The sequence below is a fragment of the Neltuma alba genome, unplaced genomic scaffold (genome assembly GCF_004799145.2).
Source record: "Neltuma alba isolate B1F8T4 unplaced genomic scaffold, ASM479914v2 tig00003323_pilon, whole genome shotgun sequence".
Taxonomy (NCBI): domain Eukaryota; kingdom Viridiplantae; phylum Streptophyta; class Magnoliopsida; order Fabales; family Fabaceae; genus Neltuma; species Neltuma alba.
The window spans coordinates 30,127-55,920 of NW_021633238.1; the positions used below are offsets into that span (position 1 = coordinate 30,127).

Consider the following 25,794-nt stretch of genomic DNA (forward strand, 5'->3'; position numbering starts at 1 on the left):
CCGGGGAAAAAAATAAGGAAAAAGAAAAAAGAGGGAGAGTGGGAGTGAAGGGACCCGTAAAGTTTTTTTCTTCGAGGTTTTGACGAAAATGTTGACATTTTTTGACCCAGAAAACAAGTGACAAAAAAAGAACCCCCAGAATTGAGCTTTAATGGTGGTGACAACTGACGACAAAAGCATAAAACTTTTGAAGAGACACCTTTGTTCCCTTTCTACTCATGTATTATAAAAGGCATGTGACATGTGAGGACCCTTAACACTTATTTAGATTAGATTTTGAAAAGTTTATTAAAAATGTTACCTTTTTCATTTTTAAATGTTTATTAACAAAAGTTGCCATTCATTTCATCCTTTTGAGGGGTTTTTTGTCAGGGAGCGGCAATCGGAAAAGCGGGAAAATGTTAGGGTTTTTTCATTTTTGCTGCGATTCTAGGAGCAAAGTAGGGGTTTTTACCCGCCAAGAAGGCAGAGAATCTCCAGCTTTACCTAGTGGACGTGAAAAAAGTTTATGAAATGAAGTTAAAGATTTTGGGTTTTATAAGTTGCAAACCGGCAAAGCACATGCGTGGGAAGTCGTGCTATCAGCAGCGGATAGGAACGAGGACCCACCACTACCCCGTGGACTAGGGTTTTCAGTTTGGACTTTGAACAAAATCTAGAACTTTGCTGCAATTTCTCCTAAATTCTATTATATACATATATGCTCATATGCCGACTATTACATGTGAAAAAAATGGATGTGACATCAGTAAAAAATACTTTAAAAAATCAATTGAAATGATCTGGACATATATTTAAAAACATCACTAGAACTGTAAGTAAGAAAAGTTAAGTAGTCTTAATCCAATGAAAAAAATATTAAAGTCCAAATAATGGGATCTTTCAGTGGAATGACACTTATTATCATTTATTGATAATTTAAAAATCTAATTTAGAAGCTTAAAAATGGGAGTAAGCCTTTTATATTAACTCGACTGACTATATTTTGATGTTAATGAGATATGAATATACTTTTCTAATCCTGTTTATAGAATGGAAAGAAAAGCTTTTTTTATCTTATTTATAAATCAATTTATTAAATTTTTATCTTGAATGTATTATTTTGTCTTTCATTTATTATAATATAAGTAGTTATCTTTTTTGAAATATGTATATATTAAATATAGATAAAATTAAAAAATTATTATATTTTAATAAAAGGTTAATACGTTTTAAGATTTTTTTTTATCGGTGTAAAATATACTACCTTCGGTCCTAATTATAAGACCCAGTTGACTTATTTGAGAAGATTAAAGAAGTAAGTTAAGTTAGTTATTTGTAATAAATAAGTGTTGTCATTCCTAAAATATCCTTGTTAATTAAGTGTATTGGCTAGAACTATGATTATTAGAAGGACTGTCTTGGGAAAAAATGCATAAATATGAAAGACAAAATGGATTGAGGTCTTATAATTAGGACCCAACAAAAAGGTAGTAGTAAAAATATCTTATAAATAAAACCAGATAGGTATTGATTTGACGGGTTTGAATTATTAGAAGAGACAGGAGGTGAGGGGGGAGTAGGTGCGAGATGATGGAGAGGGGATGATCCGTGGGCCCCACTGTCCTGTTATCTAATGACAGCATCATATATAAGGGGTCCACCCAAAACGACACAACCCCATTCTAAGTTCTAACAGCATCCAACACCCAAACATGATCATCACATTAATCACAAAAATGTCTATTAATGTTATCGCTCCCATCCAGTAACACACAAAGAAGAATTAAAAAGATGTACGCTTAGTTAGGTACATGTACCTGTCAACTTTGCCCTTATCTTCAAATTCTAACAAAAATATATTTTTAAATAATTTAAGACATGCATTTGCAAGTATGCTTATGCATGCATACACACGTGTATCATTTGTATCATGGAATTTTTAAAATTTTGCGTCCAACGTATCATACCAAGTTAAATTACATTTATCCGTATCTTGTAGCTTCATAAAACCAAACGTCTTCTACGAGTTATAACCAAAAGAAAAAAGAAAAAAAAATTGCATTACATGACAGCTTCGTTCCTTCCCTGTGACTAAGGAAAAAATAGAAAATTAAATTTTTAAATTCAAAACTTAGATTAAAACAATTTAATTATCATGAAGTTATTGTTAAATTGGCTGAAAAATTAATGAAAATATCATTTAATTGAAAAATATGACATAGTGTAATATTGTGTTCTTCTCAAACCGTGTTTGTAAACCTCGCAAAATGTATTAATAAACATAACATTAGCCCAATGACTAAACAAAAAAAATATCGTCTCCCAATAATTCACTACTTCCAATCCTCAATATAAGAACCAATTTAACTTTTAATTTAATCCACCTTATCTCTCATCTTTATTTATTTTTTTCAAAATAATTCTTGTAGTAATTACACATGTTAAATATTTAATCAAATAATACTTAATTAGTAAAGATATTCTAAATAAAATAATACATTTATTTCAAATAACTAATTTAACTAATTTTTTAAATATACTCAAACTAGTAAATCAACTCTTATATTAAAAAGCGGAGATAATATTAAAAATTGAATTGTTCTGGCTAATACATCTGCGTATTTCCATTTCCAATCGAATTGCCCAAGTACAAACATTGCAGCCCACATCTACACCGCAACAATACATGTAGACTCCATAAGGTTACGAAGGCTTGCTTTTTTTTTCCTTTGGTGAACATGAAGGCTTGCTTTGATGACAGCAAAGATGAGATACCAAAGCCACACAAAAACTCCAACAACCCAAGGGTGGCGCCCTATTTTTTGTTTTAATAAAGCTGTTATTCTTTCTTTAAGTTTAACAAAAATCTCACCAAGAAGAACGCCTTAAGCAGAAAGCAGCGTGGTGTCGGTGGAGCAGATAACAGCTCTCGATATGGCTAACAAACAAACCGGGCAAAATACCAATATCCCCTATAAATACTTAACCTCGATTAATGTTCAACATGTTCTCCCAAATTACAACTCAAGCTCTCAAACTGCCAAGAATGGGAGGCTTGTCAGGTAATAAAGCAAAACAGCCAGCTGCTGCTACAAATGGATTGCTTGCTTTCACTTCTTTCCCCCACCAGAGACATTGAACTTGAAGAATATGATGTCTCCATCTTGGACAACATAGGTTTTTCCCTCCTGTTTATACTTCCCAGCAGCCTAATAAGAAAAAAATAAAACGGCCACGCAAAAGAAAAGCTCAGGCATGCTCATACGTTGTTTGCATCACAGTGAATTACATGTTCAAATTAAGCACCCACCTTTACAGCCACCTCACTACCAAGTTCCTTTAGATCATCAAACTTCATCACCTGAAAATCGACAAAACCCACAAGACTATTAAGAATGAAACAGAATTACAATAGGAAAATCACTGCAAGAACAAAGTTCTCAGCCAAAGAAAAACAGAGGTCATCGTGGCAACAACAGATGATTCCCCCCTTCTATGTCTCTGCTATACTACAGCAAATTCTTTTTTCTTTTTAATTAACCCCTGGTGGGCTGTTCTCCGTTAAAATCCTGAACACGTGCTTCAAGCCGTTGGGATTGGGAAGAAAGAATTATCAGAATTTGGAAGGGGAAAAAAAAGAGTTCAAAATAATAATGAACTAAAAATAACCTCAGCACAAATAAATCCCCTCTCAAAATCGGTATGGATAGCCCCTGCAGCTTGAGGAGCCTTTGTTTGCCGTCTAATCTGCCAACACTTAACCTGAGAAGGCAAATTATTCCAAAAGGAAAAAAAAAAAAGATCATTGGTTTATGTCAAGTAGAAATTTAAGTGCATGCAAAATGGGAGTACATATTGCTTATATATAATATAACGCTCTCTCCAGTCTCAAATGCATCACTTGTTAAAGAGTTTTGTAGGTCCCAAAAATAACGACCTTTTAACTAATTTTCTTAACATCTATGTGGTAGGTGTTGGTGATTATATTTGAGACAAGATGGAGTAATTTATAATGAGCCCCACACATCACATTGGCAAAGAGCAAACAAATATCTAATGCTACAAATTTAATGAGCATGTTATGCATAACAGGAGATTAATCAGATGGTTATATTATGAAAACTGTAAAACAGCTACTTAAGATGTATGGTTTATTGTCAACACCGATGGACACAGAAATTATCAGAACTATAGTTCAAAAAAAAAAGAGAAAAAGATAGGTAAATATCACGGAAGTAATATCTCAAAGTATCAAAGAACATATGTTACCTCATCAGGTCCTGCTGTGAAAAAGTAAATAAGATTAATCGCAGAAAATCCGGTCTTTATGATTTTGGGGAGGGCGCTGTTACAACAGAGAAATGTACTAGATTAGTATTTAGTAGCATAAAGACTAGACGTCAACTCTTTATAACAATCAGAATAAGCTCTTGGTCTGGCTGTCCAAATAAAGACTCAAGATCACAATGTCGCTCTTTCCATTGTTTTCAAATGATGTCAGCATCAAGTCTCACTCTGACAAAATCTATGCAGTTTATAAGGCTGACAAAATCATTCTATAAAAATAAATAAATATAAGTTCAAGAGATACACAGAGATTTCTTTTTTTAAAAAAAATAAAGCACTATATTTTCACATTTATTCCCAAATGATTAACTATATGCATGATAATTCTTGCACATCAATATATTAAAATAATCAAATACAAATCTATGACAAGTCACACTATTCATAAGCCATGAACAGCGCAGCTGATACTCAAACCCTGTATAAATGCAAGGAAAATGTGACTAGTTTTGTTTAACAATGAGAAGACAAGTAAAACTTTTCAACAAACCTTTGAACCTTGTTCTCCTCACAATACTTAGCTGCTTCATCTGGAGGCATATCAGCAAGATTCCTTTCTAAGACACAGCTGAAGGGAATAATTGGCTCACCACCATGCTCCTGGACCCTGGAAAGCCGACAAGCATAAGTCAATTTACTTCCACACACACACACACACACAGAGAAATAACATCAAAATAATAACACTTTATCAGCAACCACACGTAAATGCCATCTGATATTGAAGATAAAAGGTCAAAATAAATAAAACCATGTAACAACACAAAGGCATGCATACCATGCATGGATTTTTGGAAGAAACTTGTTCTTTTTTCTTTGGTAGTCTCTCTCATTCATGTTAACCTGCAAATAAACCGTAGGTATTAACAGGTAGAACTTTAATAAATAGATCTTAAGAAAATAACGTTAAACACCAACATGGAGTTATGATATTTACTCCTACACCAATACACAGAGATACAGCAATAATATCACACGAAACAAGATATTTTTCCTAGATAGTCAACCGGAATACTAAAAAAAAGTCTCTGTTCGTTAACATTTCAGAAAAATTGTACTCATCTTGTTAAACCCCATTGAAATACGTAAGAAAACATTGAAAGAATTTAAAAAAGAAACACATTGTTTGTCATAACAAAGATCTAACATTTGTTATTTTAATGAGGTGACGAAAGAAACTAAAATTGAAGATACCAAGTATACAACTGGCTTGGCAGTGAGCAACTGAAAAGAATTCAGAATCTCAATGTCAGCAGCTTTCCAATCCCCTAGTCGTACATCTTTCCCCTCCATTAAGGATGCCTTGACCTGTAGACAATAAGAACTGTCATCCAACATTTCCAATCCAATTTGGATTTAAAAGAATGGTTTGCGCAAATAATGAACATAAGAGATCCCAGTAAGAGATGAAGTGAGACTACATAATAACCATGTAAGACAATAGACAGAATGCAGACTCAACTCGAGTCACACAAAAATGTTCACTCCATGTATTATTGCAAAGCTCAAAGTTATAATCATGGGCCACAAATTATGAATAATATTGGCTTTACATCACATATTACCATGAAGAATTTCACATAAACAGACGACCACTAAGACATGTTCAATTTCATTTATAGATGCTATATTAGAAGTGAAATGGAGAAAAGCAATCTCAAATGAAGAAATGTTGAGACGCACACCTAACCAACCTTCCACTCCCATCTCGTGCACAAACATAACACACAAATAGCATACGATTGTATTACACATCACTTTTCCAATAGCTTCATGAAACCATTTCATAAAAGCATTTTGATTTATTACAACTACAGAAAAGAAAATGTTTTCTATTGATCTAACATATATAACATTTTTATGCAGAAAATGTCTCAATTTATAACTTTAAAAAAAAATTCTCTGAAAGACTCGGTTACAAATAATTGCTTGTTGTGCAGTAATAAATAAAACGTTCCAAAAGAAGGAAGCCATAAAACAGAAAGTGCGACAAAAAATCATACTACTGGGGAAGAAAACCAAGAGTGAATTAACAATCTTGGCTGCTTGGGTGTACAAAACTAAACAAATATATTGAGTAGATAGCAAGAATAGCAACATATGTGCAACAATAGAAACATCCGACAAGCACATACCATAGCGTAAGTTAAAATAAACAGAAACAAAAAAAAATCTGAAACAAATAGTAGAGGTAACTGTTTAAAAAAATGATTAAAAAAATCTTTTTTTGGGGGGGGGGGGGGGGGGGCTGAATCTATACCCTTTGACAACATTCATGCTCAATTTTTAACTGCTTGTCGTTGCTCCTCTTCATGCTCTTTTCAAGATCTTCTATCTTCCTGTCTATGAATTCAATATCCTAAAATGTGATACAAAAAGCAAGATTCAGAAGATTACATCAGCGGCTATATTATAGTGCACAAAAAACTTCTTAAAAGACAAGTTAGTCGATACAGATGCATCATAACTTTTAAGATAATATTGACCAACATCTTACAATTAATATATAATTCCCAATTCCTTATAAGTAAAACACGCCTAATCGAGCATTCTCTGACACCTGAGCGGGACCATAAGCAACATCTATGCTCATGCCTAGGCAGGGGAAGCTGCTCCTTTAATACATATTTGAGTTTACATAGGTGCTAGCAGAACTGCTTTTTGCAAGTGATCTATACATAGAAGGTGGAACAATATACACGGTTTGGCTTCATATACTTAAAGTATTAAGTATTTAATGTCAAAATTAATTGGAAAGGAAATTGAATGAAGCGTTTACAGTTGTAAGTTCAAATTCAGTCTTAGATCCCGCTATCTTATCTCTCCCTATAATTAAATTGAGCTTGTATTTGGATTTATCACTTTATCAGCAGCTTCTGGACCAAGAGTAGGGATTGGCACACTGACAGAGAGACTATCATTGGCAGTATGGTAAAATAATTTAATGCTTGCAAGATTATCATACAATCATTGTCCTGAGCCAGTGCCATAATCTGTTTATAGATCTGTGGCTTGTCTGCACAGGAGATTTGGGTCTCCTGAGAGACGGAGAGCTCAGTGACCGTTCCAGGTTGCTTGAATTAACTATTTGATTTGAGCTTATGAAGCAATGGAACTTCAAAAACAGAGTCATCTCATGTCCAATTATCATCAAACACCTGAATCACTTATGACTCGACACTACAAATTGAATTTAAACACTTTATATCCAGTCTTGTCACAGTGTTGGATTGGTCCTGCCCCATGTTTATGTTAGCATCAATACTTCTTGGTTTGAGCAGAAACCTGGAATTACTCAACCAGAAAGCATTTCATAAGGATATGGATAACAAGATAGTTTTTTTCTTTGTTTTTTTTTAATTTTGGGAAACTCTATGTCCCTGAATTCTACTCAACCTTTACTTGTGTTCTCGTGTCCTTACTCCATTGTATTGGCAAGCTGAATTATAAAGCTTTCTTCGTTGTCCATTTAGCATTTGCATGTGGCATGTCATTGTATAAAGCCTCCTTCAGCACAAAGAAATATGAGTTTTAAAATTTTAAGTAATTAGCCGCTAATAATGATATCCACTTTTTTAGTTTTAAGATTTGATTTGTTTACTTCAGAGACCATTCCCTCCCTGAAAAATGCAGAAGTAAACAAGCATACCTTCAGCCGTAACTCTTCAGTAATAACCTCTAAATCCCGCACTGGGTCAACAGAATCATCTACATGGATAATATCTGGATCCTCAAATGCCCCTAACAAATGGCAAGGAACAAAAGTTATGATTCCCAACCCAATATTACGTTCACCAATGATGCAATACGGTTAGAAATGTAAACAATTAAATTGGAAATCTTACTCAAAACATGAAAAATGCCATCTACTGCACGTATGTGAGATAAGAAACTGTTGCCTAATCCTTGCCCTTCATGGGCACCTCGAACCAATCCAGCTATATCATGGATTTCTAAGAAAGCCGAGACCTGTATGGAAACTTTAAATTGTCATGATAAATGATAGGCCAATTCATAGATAAGAAATGATTAAAATCTCAATTCCAAGTAATTCATGACTTGACCACAGACTCTGATGGGTTTGACTAGGGCGCATACCTCACTTTTTGGCTTGTACAATTGGCAAAGCCACTCAAAGCGCTCGTCTGGGACATTGACCCGTGCCTCATTAGGCTCAATGGTGCAGAAGGGAAAGTTCTCCGCAGGTATGGCCAGCTTTGTAAGCGTATTAAAAAGAGTAGATTTGCCAACGTTCGGCAAGCCCACCTGAATACCACAAAAGGGTGGGGGGGGACCAACTGAATAGAGTTTCCGGATAGATAATTTCTTAAGTTCACAGACTGATTATAGTTGAAGAATCAGGGAAAAGTTCCCCTTACATTAGCGTGTAACTTCCCTAAACAGAGCCAATCATATCATAAAAATTCATGAAGCTAAGCGAGGAAACCAGCTTGGTTGTTGAGAGCAGAAGTTTTTAAACTGAATTAGTCAAGTATAAGCCTTTTCTACTTTAAGTCACTAATATTCAAGTTAAGAAAAATATATAAATGAAATGAATATAGAGAAGCAAATGGCAATGTTGATTGATTAAATGAACCTAAAATTATAGAAAAGATTCGTGAACCTAATTTAATTACCCAACTGAATTTATATTTCGCAAGTAAAGAACACGTCTTGAAAGATGAACAAGAAACCCGTGTCCATTAAGAGCAAGGGAGCGGAAGGGGGAATGGGAAAAAAAAAAAAAAAAATGAAAGAAGCATACAATGCCAATCTTGAGGTGCGACGAGAATCGACCAAAGATGGGACGTTCAGCCGGCGCTTCCTTCGATTTGGCAGCTTTGGGCGGCATTATCTCAGACCCACAAAAAGAGAATTGAGTACAGGGATCGATTCCGATCACCAGGTGCGTCAGAGAGACTGATGAAGAAAAGAGCTAAAGCTCCGTAGGGTTTTGTATGCAGGGTATTGCCAGTGGAGCAGCATAGACGTGGCTGCGGCTAGGAATATATCATCGCCTGCCACTGTTAAACTAGGATCGCACTTGAGAAAATGGTTTTTCATGCTGCAAATATTCATTCAAGTAATTTATAAAATCAACAGTATATACTAAATCCTTTATCATCTGGGCTTCCCCCGAAAAAATAATACTCCTCCGGTCCTAATTATAAAACCCCATTGACTTATTTGAGGAGATTAAGGAAGTAAGTTAAGTTGGTTATTTATAATAAATAAGTGTTGTCATTCCTAAAATATCCTTGCTAATTAAATATATTGGCTAAAACTATTATTATTAGAAGGATTATCTTGAAAAAAAATGCATAAATATAAGAGATAAAATGGATTGAAGTCTTATAATTAGGACCAAATAAAAAGTCAAATTGGGTCTTATAATAAAGATCGGAGGAGTAATAAAAATAAAAAGAGGTCTGAATATAAATAATTTAATTTTGTTAGTTGGCAAAGAAAAATGATTTGTTAAACTGATCCTTTATTTTTCATTGATAACTGGAGTATTTTACGTTCTTGCGTTTCCCTATCAAACACTAATGTGTAAGGAGGCTTCCTGTTGTACACGTTATACGTATTGTGAACATGAATGGTGATATAAACACGAAAACATATGCTGGTAAAAAAAAAAAAAAAGCACGAAAACATATATTTATCCGTTATATGATCCAAGTTCGGAACAATTATACTAAATTTTTTATACCTAATATAAAAACTAGTTTGATATTTAATTTAATTATAAATATAAAATTTCAATTCATTTTATCTCTTATATTTATTCATTTTTTTAGGTAGTTACACGTATTAAAAGTTTCATCAAATGGTATAGTTCAAACTAATACACATAATTAATAAAGATATTTTAAGAAAGACAATACGTATTTATTACAAATAACTAAATTAACTAATTTTTTTAATTTATTTAAACTAGACAATTAGCTCTTATGTTAAAACCGTGAGTAATATTTCTCTCTTTTTTTTTGGGTGAACACTGAACAACGATATTTCATCCATCTCGCAATGTGCAAGATTTTCATAATGACCAGGACATATATTTATCTATCCATCATTCTGGTCAAGAAAAAAAAAATTATCTGTCCATCATACATTACATAGAGTCTTGTGACATTATTCACATTGTTGCACATGTTCCCACACATAGTCCTGGCGGTTTAATACTTGAGGGTAAAACTAGATTTTGGTGTTCTTTTTTTATACTCCTCCGCTTTTTAATATAAGACTTAATTAGAAGGTTAATCTTAGTCTTAAATATAGGACTTATTTCTCATATTTATGAATTTTTTTAAACTACCCCTATCAAATAATTAAATACCACAATAATAATTATTACTTATTAATAATACACCTATATATTTTATAAAGTGAGTGAGTATTTATTACTCATTAATATTTAATTCCACACATACATCAATTCTACCGTTTTATATTTTTAATAAAATAATTTAAAATATTTTTTGAAATGCTAATTTTTTAAAGTAGTTTTAACTGAGGGTATTTTGAAAAGCATATATCACATTTATTATTGTTACCTAACTTAACTAACTTTCTTAATTTAATCAAAATAATTAAATAGGTCTTATATTAAATATTAGATGAGTATTTTGGTAGTTAATATGAAATTAACTACATACTTGAAAGAAATGAGCTAACTTTAGTTTCAAGAGGGTACAAGGTTAAAAGGAAAAGAGTTAAAAGCCCTTGCTGAACAATCAAGGAAAAGGAAAATTTGAGTGAAGTTGATCTAAAAAGTATTTACATGGAAACTAAATCATGATTTTAAAAATGATTTTAAAATAAATATGTTAAAAGAGTTTTATCTCAACTTGTATAAAAATACTTTTAAAAAGTACTTTTATGAGAAATCAAACACTGTAAATGCTTCCATCTTTCAATCTCAATGTAAAGCCAAACGCTGAACGTGATGTTTCACAAACAAATATCTCATAAGCTTCTAACCAATATATATATATATATATCTCACAAGCTTCACACAACCAGAAAAATTATATCTAAACTTTACATCTCAAGATTTTAAAGCAAGATCAAAAAATCGTAATTATTTTCAGGATTTGACGTTACATCACGCCCTTCAATTTTTAGAAATTATTACGAGTCATGGGTTGACTTTCAGGACTTGCTCGTGGCTACACAGCGCATTCATGGGTGCATAATTTTCTCGTACATGTAACCAAACTACACATTTTCAACTAATGACTTTACTTCTACACCACTCAAATTTTTCAATTTATTTATGAACACTTACATAAATAGATAATTGTCCAAATTTTCGGACCTTACCAGTTACAAGCCACACCCGTACATAAGTAACGTAACAGAGGGCTGTGAATTTGTGATAAGCTTTGTGAAGAGATTTAAGTAAACATAATTGAGACTCAACTCTACAAGGGAAGAGCATCACAGGGTTAGGATTTTCGACACAAAAGGTCCACAATTTATCCATTTTCACTACCATGTGAAGTGAATATATATCAAATAATAATAAACAACTTAATCTTAATAAAACAAATTGAAAGAATCAACAAACTAAACTGTCTCTGTTCCTTGATGGTACTCATAGAAAGAACTCAAGTAGCAGCATCCGTTTCTCTGACTCCTCTAGTGGCCAAGCCATTCTCTTCAACTGCACTAGCCAATGGCTCCTGTATCTCTTCTGGTTCTCCCTCTTTCACTCCTCCCAAGGCTTGGCTGCTTGAGAATGAAGCTTCTCTGGTGCTAGTGTTCAACCAAGCTTCATGAAGTTGAAGAACATACTCCAAGTGCCACAACACCTCCCCCATTGTGGGCCTGTTCTTCCCCTCATCAGCAAGACATTTTTCTGCTATCTCTCCATACTTAGACAAGGACTCAGGATGATAGCCTCCGGCAAGATGTGGATCGATGATAGTTTCAAGCGATCTCTGCCTCTGCCACCTCATTGCCCATTCTGCAAGATTGATTTGATCTTTAGGCAATGTAGGATTTATCACAGCTCGGGCACAAACAACTTCAAACAACACCACACCAAAAGAGTACACATCTGATTTCTCAGTCAGCTGTTGTCGTCTAAAGTACTCAGGGTCTAGGTAACCAAAACTTCCTTTCACAGCTGTACTGACATGAGTATGGTCCAAAGCAGGACCATCTTTTGACAACCCAAAATCAGACATCTTAGCTACAAAGTTCTCATCTAACAGTATATTGGTTGTCTTGATATCCCTGTGGATTATTCCACGCTCTGCACCTGTATGCAGATAATGGAGTCCTCTTGCAGCACCTATGCACACTTCTAGGCGCTGCTTCCAAGTTAATGGTGGAAGATTGCTCCCAAATAGATGACTTCTGAGAGTACCATTTGCCATATACTCATAAACCAAAATCATTTCATTTTGCTCTTCACAGAATCCAATCAGGGACACCAGATGCCTGTGCCTGAGTTTGGAGAGCATCTCAATCTCCGTCTCAAATTCAGCCAGACCTTGCTCAGACTGTGGGTTGGCTCGCTTAATTGCAGCAGGGACCCCATCATCAATCTCTCCCTTGTACACCTTACCAAAGCCTCCTACCCCAATTATCAAACTCTCATCAAAATTCTTTGCTGCAGCACGAATTTCTGCTAGTGTAAACCGCTTACCAAGTCGTGTTGTTGCCACTGATCCATATGGATTCTGAAATCCTGCTGAACCCTTGGCACTAACAGTGCTGTTCACAGTGGCACCATAAAGAAACAATGGCCGCCAACCTGGAGCATTGCTTTTGGTATCACTGGTTGTTTTCCTGCTTCTTTTGCAAAACCAGAAAAACAGTGCAACTATTAATGTAACTATGGCAATAGAAGCTAGACCTGCTCCAATTCCCAACCAAAGAATCTGTGTTTTTGATTTACTAGATGAATTGCCAGCTGAACCATATCTCTCTACATAGGCCAGATTCCCATTTCGACTAATCTTGAAAATTTCTAGCCCATTTAAAAGAGCATCAGTTCCGGCAGCACCAGCAGCTGAATCAGGACCTAACTGAACCCATAGTGTGTTGATTCTTGAGGACACACCATCTACATAATCCTGGTGATATGCTTTATTCATCCCTCCTGCTCGTACAAAAATATCAACATTATCTGCCGCTGTCTTGTTGTTTATATAGATCCTAAAAATTCTCTCATTTGCCTTGTCAAATTCCAGCTCACAGAAATGTAGTCGGATCATATACTCAAAATCAGGGTCCACTTCGAACTTCCATGACATGTTAAACCTTTTCTCCAAGACTTGAGTGTTGGACATTGTACTTGCAGTCTCATACACAATGAGAGGAGCCACTGAAGAATCATTCATTGAAGCATATGTTATATTAGAATGGTTCTTTATTCCTGACCCGGCACTTTCTATGATCATGTAGCCAGAATCCATTTCCCAAGTCCTCCATATATCTTTATCCTCATTGGATGTGATTTTGGGACCACCAACATTCAACCTGTACATGGTCTCCATCCCCCGTCCAATCAAATTCAAACTTGCATCACCTCCACCAACTTTATTGACAGAGCCAACAAAAAGCTCATCTGGAACTGGGACAATCTCAATGGCATTGATAAAGCCAAATGAGCTTTTTGTTGGGACGAGTTCAATCACAAGCACATCTGAATTGACAGCAAGAATATATTCTTTAATCAAGAAAAATGAAGTTGAATTGCTTCCAGAATTCTGCAAGTACATATTCTTGTGTGATATCTCTCCAGGAACATTGAACTCCGCCAGTAGTTTCAGACCATTGGCCGCAACATTGAATGAGGACTCATTTACATTGTAGTCTTCAAACAAAAACGGGCAGAAATGGAGTCTAACAACATGGTTTCCCTGAACGCCTTTAATTGTGTAATTGTAGGCACCAGTGAAAAACCTGGCGGTTTTGTAGAGAGGGTCAAAGGATGAATTCCCATTCAATGCAGAGGCGGAAGCAGCAATACCAGGAGAACTAAGGGTAATATTATTATTAGGGGCCAAATCCCCAATCCATCTTCTATCGTCAGCATTCACGGAAGAATTTGAACCGCAATTAATAAAAATTGACTTTGGTTGAGCTTCCCCAGTGGGAAGGATCACTGAGATTATCGCTAGATTCAGCACAAGGGAAAGTCCCTCAACTAAAACCCTCCCCGTCATGGCCATTCCCCAAGGATAACTTGGAAACAATAGCAAATCTCAATGGGGATGCAGAAACCAGTAGAGTACCAGAGAAAGTAAAATCAGCACAAGCCCACAAAGCCTACCCTCCCAATTCACAGTGACCCCATATATTGAAGACTTTGAACAAGCAAATCAAGTCCATAGAAACAGGAAAAATCATCTATGGCATATGGATTTACCCTTGGGACGCCGGGTAAGCTACAACAGTAAATGCAAGTGAAAGCCCACCTCAAGCTCTTGCTTATCCGAATCAGTCTCCAGCAACCACAGCGATTTCCCAGATCTGAGTGAAGGTGAAGTCTAGGAACAAAAGGAGAAGAAGCGGCGGCAATGCAGCGTGTATGTATCACAGTAAAGATAACAACTTTGCTTGCCGGAGATTTTGGAAACCGAAGAAGATGCCACAAAATCGGAGATGCTTCCGGCAATGAAGCTCTTAAAAAATAAACTACAGGAATAGCAGAATACAGAACATGGGGTTATCGGTGTTATTTTCTAGTGAGCAGATAGAAAATACAAAATAGCTCATTTCATTTTCATCAAACTGCTTCTTCTTCTACGTCGTTTTTGGGTACCTCCTACTGTCCTACAAGAAGTCTGATATCTGACGCTACACAACTGGCACTTCGGTGTAACTGTGGATAATGCAACAGCGACAATTTTCATTTTTATTTTAAAAGTGTGTCCATCAGTCTATATATATAATTCTTGAGGCCAAAAAAAAAGGTCTACGTATAATTCTCACCAATTCTGCTGTTCACGAGCAATAAGGAGATTTTTGGGTTTTTAACGACAGACTCCTTTTTGAAAGGTTTACTTTGAATGAATGAATACTTCTTCTCACCAAAAAAAAAAATACTACCTTCGATTCTATTTATAAGAGTTAGTTGACTAATTTAAAGAGATTAAGAAAAGAAGTTAAGTTAGTTATTTGTAATAAATAAGTATTGTCTTTTCTAAAATATCTTTACTAATATTAGTTAGAACTATTATGTTAGAAGGACTATCTTGAAAAAAAAATATAAGAGATAAGATAGATTGAGGTCTTATATTTAATATAAAAATAAAAATCAAACAAACTTTTATATTAAAAACGAGAGATAACAGTAATGATACTCCTGCAGTCAATGAACAGCAGAATTGTTGGGTGCCTAGACGTAGAATTATAGGTTCAACGTAATCAACATTACCCGTTGCTTATAAATATTATTGTTTGTTATAGATTATATATTTTATATTCATATTAATATTTGCAATGATTCAATAGAAAAAATGAATTTAGGCCGAAGACTCAAAAATTAGCTACTTGAAAAAGGAAAATATTTGTTCACATGCTCATTATTTTGAGAAGGAAAAAATGTTTTAATAGGACTTCCTCTTGAACCGTACATAGACCAAAAAAAAAATTACAGCTTATAAATGTTAGCACCTTATTTTAAATCATTAATATCAATATCCAAGTATGAAAAACTTATAAAAATTTGTTGATGTGTTTTAATACGCATAAAGATAGCACATTGTAATATAGCAGTTGTTGGCCAAATTTTAATTTAAAATAAGTCGTTCTTTATATTTTTAATGTACATGAACATAATTAAATTTGAAATAGAATAATTTATTTTTAAATTTTCATATTTTCATTTCAAGATTAGCTTTCAAATATTAAAAGAGATGCCGGGGGCGTGAATTTTTTTATTTTTTATTTTTAATGATGAGTTGTGGGGGGTCAATTGAAGAAGGATTATAATGAAGGAGACAAGAGGGATGAGGGGTTCACGTGAGATTGTCCGGAAGAGGAGGGGCAGGATGCAATTATTCCTTCGGGAGGACAAAGCTGCCCATCTTCTCCCTTTATAAAAAGCTTTATGTTGTCTTATCCAATTCCGTACCCACTGTTCCATTTCCTCCCCTTTTCTGTTCAGAGTCAGATTCGGACTTTCGAGATGATTTTATGATCTTATACGTTTTTATTCTAATATAAAACTTATGTTTTAGTATAAATTAAATATCCTAAATATAAAACCTATTTATTTTATAGTAAATCTTTTATTTAAACGGGAAGAGTAACATGTGAACGCTTTTTATAAAGAGAAAACTATATTGAAAGTACCTATACTTTCTCTCAATTTTTAATTTGGTACCTATGTGTTTTTTCTCTTTAATTAAATATTTAATTTTATCTTTTTAGCAACATTAGCTCTTATAACTTTGTTCTATTGATATTTTTAGTCTCTACATAAAAATTAATGATGTTAATAGAGGAAAAATAAAGATTTAGTTAATAACAAAAAACATATAGGTACCAAATTGAAAATTGAAAAAAAGTATAGGTACTTTAAATATGGTTTTCCCTTTTATAAATAATAAAGGAAGTCGCAGGTTTAATTTGGATTGTAATACTAAATTGTTTAGGATTAATGGGATTATAAGACCCAAATTTTATCTCTCATTGAACTTTGATATTAACAATATTAATTTATTTAAATTAGTCAATTAATTTTTATATTAAAAACTTTAATCTACTTAAATCAGTCAATTAACTCTCATATTAAAAACCAGAGGTAATACTTTTAATTTGACTCTAAATATAAGACCATAATCTACTTTTCTTTCATATTTATCTATTTTTTTAAAATAGTCCTTATAATAGTTGTATATATTAAATGTTTTATCAAATAATATTTCTAACTAATACACATAATTAGTAAAAAAAATTACAAAAAATAACATATATTTATAACAAAAAGCGAATTTAACAATTTTTTTAATTTACTCAAATTAGTCAAATAGTTTATATATTGGTTATTAATATATGAAAACAACACTGAGGAACAGGAAGGTGTGCGAAAATGGGATTTCCTGTTTAGGACTGGAGTTTTTGCTTTGACTACTGTTCCTGGCTATAAAACAGAACGACGAAATATCAAATATCCACTACAATGATTGTGTTGGGCAGCGATCATGCCAATTCATGCCGCTGTGTGTGCTTGTATTATGTAATGATCAGTTGGGGGATCAGGTTCAAATCATTCAAGTTTGGATGGACTCCACTGCAGTCAACGAAATCATACTAATTCGATTTAGTGGTCTCACTCTCAACCACTAGTAATTACTGATTAGTGAGTTTCCAGGACTGGACTAAGTTTTTAAACCTCCAAGCACTACTAATGATCATATTCACGGCTAATTAGTCGACCAACTGCTGCTTTTGGTTTACTCTTGTAACCAAATAATTGTAATTATTTATAATTGCTCTTAACAAACAACACTAGCATATATCGTAAAAACACAGGAGGTGAGAGAAAATTCAAAACTTCGTACCCATTGTTCGCCCACCTCGGCTGTCCTCTTCAACGTCCTTTTTTTTTCACAAAAAAAAAAAGTATATGAATTTGGTGTCCGTTATCAAAATGTAAATCATTATTCTAAAATTAAGAATCTAGGAAAAAACAAAAGTAAATCTGACAGGCTAGTTTCAAGGAAATAACCTATCTAATATTTGAATTCGCGATGGTAAATTTAACCATGGACCCTCACGTTTATGCACTTTCATATTCCCCGGCTGATCCTAGCAGCAAGCCATTATTTTTGTATATCATCTGTTTGAAAATCGTGGGATTAAAGATTATTGCGAATGCTATGCGGATAAAACAGAAAATGGAAAAGAAGTCCATACACACATACCTACATCGCACGCAAATTTATAGACAAGCCCGCCAGAAAATCCCTATTATAATTTACAGAATGCACTAAAGAACATATACAACGACAAATCCAATAGCGAACCAGAAAAGCTAACAGCACTATGCATGCATTTTAGAAACGGAAGACTAGTTTGCGGTTTTACTAGAAGGAACGGGTGCATGGAAATTGGAATGTCACCAAGAAAAAACATCAAAAATTTGTGTACCTACTACCAAAAACAAAAATGAAGCTTCTTATCGTTCACTGCACAAGCTGTTGCACTTTTTCCTGTCCTTGTTTTCCTCAAAAATTTGTTGCTTGTGGGGAATCAAAGCCAGCAGCTGCGCATTAAGTGTGCACTTTTTTCCTGTACGAACTGTACAACTATTCTCCTGTATCTATTGCAAATTTAAAGGAATGGGTTAGTTTTACAGGTGCATATCAACAAGAGTGCAACAGAACCGAAAAAAAAGGTTGCAACGGCAGGGACCTAATTAAATTATGCTACTATATCATTGTCACAGATCCTCATAGAAATGAAATAAGAAAATATGCAATTGCCAGATCATGATGACATCTCCGTAAGGATGAAATAGATCCAGGAAATAATAAGATCGAATCAACTGACCATATGGTTATGCTTCAGAACAAAATTTCAATAGAAAGACCATCTATTTACCTGGCTAACAATACGATCAAACGGGTTTTTTAGACTCTCCACTCAGTTCTCTTCTTACAAGTTCCAGAATCTCAATAACCTGCAAAAAACAATGGACAGAGCACAAAACAAGGAAATGGATAATTAAGGAGGAATGGGTGGTAAGAATCAAAACCCTAAAACCAGCAGTATGATGTTATTTATTACTACTAGTGATTCCGTGCACTTGCGAGACTCATTTCAATATGGGCTAGTTCATATGACACATGCAAATAGAAATGCTCATTTCATTCCATCCTTTTTCTCCCTTTACTTTTTTACCCTTGCTAGAAGCTGCAAAGCTTGATAAAAATGGCAAACTCGGCCAGGGATGTTTCATTGCAGCAAATTGGCTTACTGAATGAGTGAAGTTTAGGCGTCTAACATTTCAAAGCCAGATAGATAAACTCATCAACACAAAACCTTCCAATTACTGAAAAATTAATCATAACATGTGTGATATTTTGGTGGTCTGATAGGAACATGTATAATCGTATGAACCAAAGGTTACCATTGTGTATATATCCAACATGTTGATACAATTAGCTTACCACAGGTTTATGGAGAATATGATCAGCATAAGAGTCCTATGATTAAGGTGTCTTTCAAACTGTGTTATTGTTAAATGACAGACTATAGAAGAAAAAATTAACATTTAGCATGACAAAGGAACAGATACTTACCCCAGGGTAATGGCGCAGTATGGGCGAATAATGATCAAGTGCAATGTAGACCTTTTCAAGGAGGCTTACAAGAGCATCAACATCATTCCCTAACAGATCAACCTAAAATTCCAGCATAATATTTAATATAACTATATAAGCACTGAAGATCAGAAGTAATAAAAAGAAAAAAAAGGGGGGGGGGGGGGAGGAAAGCAAGATGAGACTCATTCTAGGGCTTTCAGGTTCACAACCAGTAATTGAAACATCAGCCTTGATGGCATGTGGCGACCAAAACAGTGAAAACAACCAAAAAGTAGTGTAAAGCAGTGGAACGATCAATAAACAAGGCTGCTAAAGGGAGGTCTTGTGGAAATTACACAGGAACTAGCAAATTGGAAACCAAGACCAAGAGATGAGACGCCTGTGTTGATGGTGACATGTGGGGAATAGTCACTCGGAGACCAAACATTTTAGCAAATAACAATGGCGGTAATTTTAAAAATTACTAGAAAAATAAGGAATAATGAAACATTTCAGAAGAAGTCGCCGGTTCTAGCAATCTTACTCGAGCAAGACTTGGCTGGGGGAAATTGGAAATGCAAGAAAAATTAGCTCCTAGCTGAGTATAACAGGACATGACGAATGTCTTCAAACAGACATGCTTTAGAAGATGCTCTTTAGCAGCAATTCAAATATTAGTTTTATTAATTAGGACTAAGGTTTTGCCCTGAATTTTTTTTTCCCGAAGGAGCTATAAGTACATAGAGAAAATTATAAAGCATTGTAGCACATAACTTTTCCCGGAAAAAAATGGTGCAGTATTACCCTTTTTTAACAATCAACGGTAAGTCAATCATTAGTGTGGGTTGCAAAACTTTTTTTAATTTAAGAGATTGTGTAAAACATTAGTCCACAATTTTCTTTAGAATGCCCATAACCCCTCCAAAAATAGTTTTAGGATAAAAATGCACTTTAACGCTATTAATTACTATTTACTTGGCCCTAAAAGGCATTAACTTGTTAGGTTCTTTTATTGCCTCATAGTTTTGTTATTATAGAAGAACCATATTTTAAATTTTTATCTATTCATTAGGTTTAGGCTTTTGTTATTGCTTTTTCCTGACCTTGACTTCTGGTCAAGAAAAGTTAATTTTAATTTAAAATACTAATTAGCTATCCCCTTAGCATTTTTAAGGTTGCGACCCAGCACTGTGACCTCAATTTGTACTCCAACCATTCAGCTCTCAAAGGGAATCAGAGCATAAGATCTCTGAATTTCTTCAACTACTTTATAATCAAACTCAAGAAAATTGGCATGTATAGCACCAAGGATAGTTACAGGTTTTAGGAGCAATTAAATAAACACACACCCCAAAAAAAGAAAACAGATGAAATATCCTTGATTGCGTTAAAAGTCTGATGTTTCAGATAATATACCTCTGCTTCAGCCTTTTGAAGGTCAGAACATCGCATTTCCAGCCTCTGTTTGTACAGCAGCCCCATGGTTTTAAGCATACTAGCTTTGTCGTTAAGAAATTGAAACTCAGAATTTAAGTTTCCGACCCTGACAATAAAATTGTACGTATGAATTAGCCCAGGATGTCATCATTAGAAGAATGCTTAATTGAGTGCATCAAAAGGCAGAAAGAAAACTGCTTGTAACATATACTAGAGGCAAGCAAAGCATAAAATGGGAAAAGGCAAGAGAAAAAAAGTACAAACAAAGCGGCATAAAATGATAAATATAAATAGTTTAAAGTAATTTAATAACCTCCTTAATTTTCCCAAATTTGTCAACTGGGTCATATATTAAGGATAAGAGGTAGTAATATATAGACATGATGTTAGCCTTGTGATGTATACATAAAAAAATACAAATAAAGGGGCATAAAATCAATAATGGCTCCCTTCAATTAATTTTCATTGCACAAAGAATAAATATTTAAACAAGACATATGAATATTCACCGAAAAAAATATCTTTCAAGATGTGATATCCTTTGGAAAATCAACAAGTTCATGCCAATCAAAATGGTTGACAAATTTCCAGAAGGTAAAGTCACAGGTGACATAAGAACCATACAAAGAATAGTTAATAACAAAATCATTTGGCATTATACTAAAGAAGGAACTTAACACAATCATTAAGTACCTTAAGCTATTTCTTGAAATGTCTTCATTCACTCTAGATTCAAATTTAGCAAACGCTGTCAATAAATTATGAGCAACAACAATTGCTGATTCCATTTGCTTCCTAGTCTCCCTTTCCTTTTCAGCAGCTAGTGTTAATGCATGCTGTTGCTCTTTTGAAGCAGACCAAAGCAGCTTTCTTTCTTCATCAATTTCTCTAAGCTCCTTGGTTCTTTGTTCAAGGTTTTGACGTAACTCATGCATTTGCTCCTCATATTCCTCAACTTTCTTCCGTGCTTTGACCAGTTCAGCCTTAGTCACTTCCAACTCTTTATTGCTCTCTGAAATTACGTTCTGTTGGTCAATTGTTTTGGCCCTCAAACTGTTCAGCTCTTCTGAAGCTAACTCCAAATTTTTCTTCTCACATATCAATGCCTCTGCTGCTTCCTGTTCTACCAAAGTCTTTTCCTCCACTATTGACGTGAGCCTGAGTATCTCTTGCTCAAGTTTCCTCATTTCTGCAGCTTCATATTCTTGGGATTCTTTGTTAGCATCCAGTAGAGCTTCTTTAAATATTAGGTCCAACAGCCCTTGAATGATAATAGACTCCATTTCCGCATCCTCAAATTCCAATCTGCTGGAAGGTTGAGCATCATGAGCAGCTTCTTTGAATACCACTTCTAACACTTCAGCCATGATGGTTTGCTTGAGATGTGATTCTTCAGCAATGCTTCTAAATTCACTCGTAATCTCTTCTAGAACACTTTTATATATGTCTTGAATAACCGCAACCTCAGCATGCGCATCTCCCATATCACCCTCAAGCTTATGGATAGTATGTACCAAGTCCTTTTGAGTCAATTGTTCTTGAGACAATTTCTCCACAGCATCTGAAAGCTGTGATGAAAGACATCTAATTTCCTCTTCCTTATCCACAAGTGTGTCCTGCAGTTGGTGATTTTCAGTATGTAGTAACTCCAGCCTAGCCTTTAAACTGTTGACAGACTCAATTTTTTCACCGAGTGGGTGCAGTTTCTCATTTCCAACAAAAACTGCATCCAATTTTGCAATGAAATCAGGAATTTTTTTCCTCAATATCTCTAACTCCTTATCCTTCTTCAATGGTGATGAAGAACCTCTTTCTCTATAAAGTTTCCCCCTGAGACGGAAATTCTCTTCAGTAATCTCTTGGACTTCAGACTCATGGTTTCTTTTCATCTCAATTATCTTGGAATCATAATGACTGATCAATTCATCGGTAGACATGTGATTTAGCAAAGCAGAGTCTAGATTGTCAGGCTTGTTTGAGTCCTCATGTTTGCCATTTTCATCCCCAATTGAATGTGATTGTTGATTAGTTGAAAGCTTCCTGTGGAAATGGCCACCAATCTTATGATCACAACATTCGTCACCATTCTCCAGGGATCCATGAGAGAGAAGCAGCCCAGTTTCTGAGACAGATAGTGCTTTGGAAAGTACCTCCAATTCCTGCCGTAGACTTGAGATCTCTTCAAGTTTGTGAAACCAATTTCCATTCTCAGAGTTACAAATTTGAGCATTTTGATCCCATAATGTCTGTTCAAACTCTCCCTGCAAACTCCGGATACAATTGCTGATCACCATCTCTTCAATTTCTGACCGGAACTCCTGCTCCTGCTGCCACTCAGAAAGGGATGCCTTTGATGACTGAGTTATTACTTCTATCTTTTGGTAGAAGGTTTCAAGAGTAGCGGTTAGATTTTCAATGGCTCTATCAACATAAATCCATCTTTCTGGAACCTCCTCATGCAGAATACCACTTAATCCTACTAACTGAGAGCCTGAACTAATTCTTCTGAAGGAATTATTCCCTCCAATTTTATCATTTTCCTTCTTAAGCTGCTTCAACAGCCCATTAACTACAAGTTGAATGCTCTCAACAGACTCTAGCGGTCCATTGTGATTTACAATAGTATCAGATACGTGATGATTTATAGTTGCATCTGCACCAACATGATAACTGTGTAGTTTTTCCTTAAGTCCAACCAACTCCATTTCTGTCTGGGAAATTTTCTCAGCTGCCTCTTGCTCAACTGCATTAATCATGCCTTTTATGACAGAGTCGCTCACCATCCTAGAGATAGTGAGCCGTTCGTCGATGTCTACCAGAAGGGATTCCATTTCCTCAACTATACAATCACCCAGCCTCTCATTTCCCTCACCGCTGTCACTAGTCCGCTCACTTACATCCACGCCAGTTGAGCCCTCCATTTTCAGTTGCTCCTTAGTAGACGAGTATCGCTATCAGCAGTTTGGGGCCATTCAATGTATAAGGTGAAACCCAAAAAGCTGCAAGAACAAGAAAAACAAGAAAATTTCATTGACTTCCCAAAAAAGTTAGACGAGGAAATAGAATTGTATTATTAAATCAGCACACGATTCATTAACAATAGTATATAATTCCAAAGTATCAAAAGCCGATTGGAAGGAAATGATATATTTGATTGCAGATAAAAAATTGTTAAAAAAGAAAAAGAAAGTATTCAAATCCAGCACCTTCAGGCTTGTACAGTGTTCGCTTCCAAAATCATAGAAGTGGAATTCAATTCAGTTTGAAAAACTTCAGCTTCAAAACCCCTATCTGATACCTGTGCTTCCATATATTTTGGCAACTAAAATGACCAAAAAGCTGAAAAGCAAGATGAACTGGAAATCAAGCTTCAATGCGAATCGGACCTGCTTAGTTTCAGCTGCAATGTAGATTTTAAGCTCCAACAAAATCAAACTCCAGGGTAAAGCCAGTCTCGACCAGAGCAAAAACTTCAGTGTATGAAACTACAAATACAGATTTTAGCTATATGAAACGAAACGAAGACTACCCAATAAACAAAGAGTCCGAAAGTGTTTGAAAATCCCAAGACGACAGTTGAAATTTTTTTCAAAAAAGCTCTGTCACCGAAAGGCTCCGCAAAATGGAGCACCGGTTAGGGTTTAGCAGAAGAGAAAGTGTTTCAAGCCATAACCATGACTGGTGAGAGCGGGAGAAAACGCGCCAAAATAAAACCCCCAGTGTTCAGCATATTTACAAAAAGGGCGCTAAGTGGACCCAATATATAACAAGAAATCAATAATGATAGTCAAAAGGTGAACAATATTCCCGTTTTGTCTCTTAATTTTTGGCCGTCATATATATTAAATTTGTATGCATTAGTTCATGTTAAAAAAAACTATCTAATTAATCATTTGAAAAAATTAAAAAATAATTAAGTTGATTATTTATAAAAATACTATTATCTTTTTTAAAATATTTTTATTAATCATATGTGTTTGAATTACAGATTAGTAGTAACTCTTTAATATATGTAATTATTATATGAATTATTTGAGAAAAAATAAATAAATATTAGAAACAAAATGAATTAGGATCTTATATTTAGAATCAAATTAAAAATCAAGTTAACTTTATATTAAAACCGAAGATAGTATTTGTTTGCTCTAGTTGTTTCCTATTAACGGCTAACAATTAAAAATGAACAAAAAATAATAAGAATAACATTATGGTATTTTGTTTGTTTCATATAAAACAACAATATCTTCATTATTTTACTCCCATTCCATCCAAGGAATTTTCTTGACTTATTTATGATGGAAATTTTGGAAGTGAATTCCTTTTTTTTTGCCAGCAAGTGAAAATTGATGTGATATAAAAGTAAAATTATGTATTATAAAAAGAGTAAACGAAACTAAATCTACCCTCGATATAGTTTAGGTTCAAATGATTGCCCCAAAAAAAAAGTTTCAAATTATTCAGATAAAAAATCAAGTTAAAGAAGCTATCTCTTATTGGATCAACATTCTAAACCAATTGTATTAAATTATTAAATATCAGTAATTTTGTGAAAAATAAAGTCACTTTTTAATGTTTTTAAATCTTTTTGTGGTGTGTTTTCAAAAAAAAAATATTTACTAGACACAGTTTTTCACATATTTTATATATATTGATTGAAAATATTTCAAACAAAAACAAAGTAAAATATAATATAATATTTTACTAATTTACAAAATAAAATGATTACTCATCTAGTTATGCATGATTCATT

At 34.3% G+C, this 25,794-nt stretch overlaps 3 protein-coding genes across 3 annotated transcripts; all 3 read right to left on the reverse strand.

Moving 5' to 3' along the window:
• Window positions 1-2,709: 2,709 nt before the first annotated feature.
• Window positions 2,710-9,298, reverse strand: LOC114741240 (obg-like ATPase 1). Its single transcript, XM_028929492.1, has 12 exons — window positions 9,095-9,298; window positions 8,428-8,595; window positions 8,175-8,298; window positions 7,979-8,070; window positions 6,590-6,688; window positions 5,524-5,637; window positions 5,108-5,172; window positions 4,820-4,936; window positions 4,252-4,327; window positions 3,652-3,744; window positions 3,293-3,343; window positions 2,710-3,191 (listed from the first exon to the last, which is right to left on the reverse strand). The coding sequence occupies exons 1-12, from the start codon at window positions 9,179-9,181 to the stop codon at window positions 3,093-3,095; spliced, it is 1,185 nt and encodes a 394-aa protein (XP_028785325.1). The 5' UTR covers window positions 9,182-9,298; the 3' UTR covers window positions 2,710-3,092.
• A 2,293-nt stretch (window positions 9,299-11,591) lies between these two features.
• On the reverse strand, window positions 11,592-14,554 carry LOC114741237 (probable receptor-like protein kinase At1g30570). The gene has a single exon (XM_028929490.1). It carries the CDS (start codon window positions 14,520-14,522, stop codon window positions 11,946-11,948), a length of 2,577 nt encoding a protein of 858 aa, XP_028785323.1. The 5' UTR covers window positions 14,523-14,554; the 3' UTR covers window positions 11,592-11,945.
• Window positions 14,555-18,171: 3,617 nt separating this feature from the next.
• LOC114741239 (WPP domain-associated protein) lies at window positions 18,172-24,711 on the reverse strand. Its single transcript, XM_028929491.1, has 6 exons — window positions 24,251-24,711; window positions 21,738-24,043; window positions 21,024-21,150; window positions 19,605-19,706; window positions 18,904-18,982; window positions 18,172-18,622 (listed from the first exon to the last, which is right to left on the reverse strand). Exons 2-5 carry the CDS (start codon window positions 23,963-23,965, stop codon window positions 18,920-18,922), a joined length of 2,520 nt encoding a protein of 839 aa, XP_028785324.1. The 5' UTR covers window positions 23,966-24,043; window positions 24,251-24,711; the 3' UTR covers window positions 18,172-18,622; window positions 18,904-18,919.
• Window positions 24,712-25,794: the final 1,083 nt, after the last annotated feature.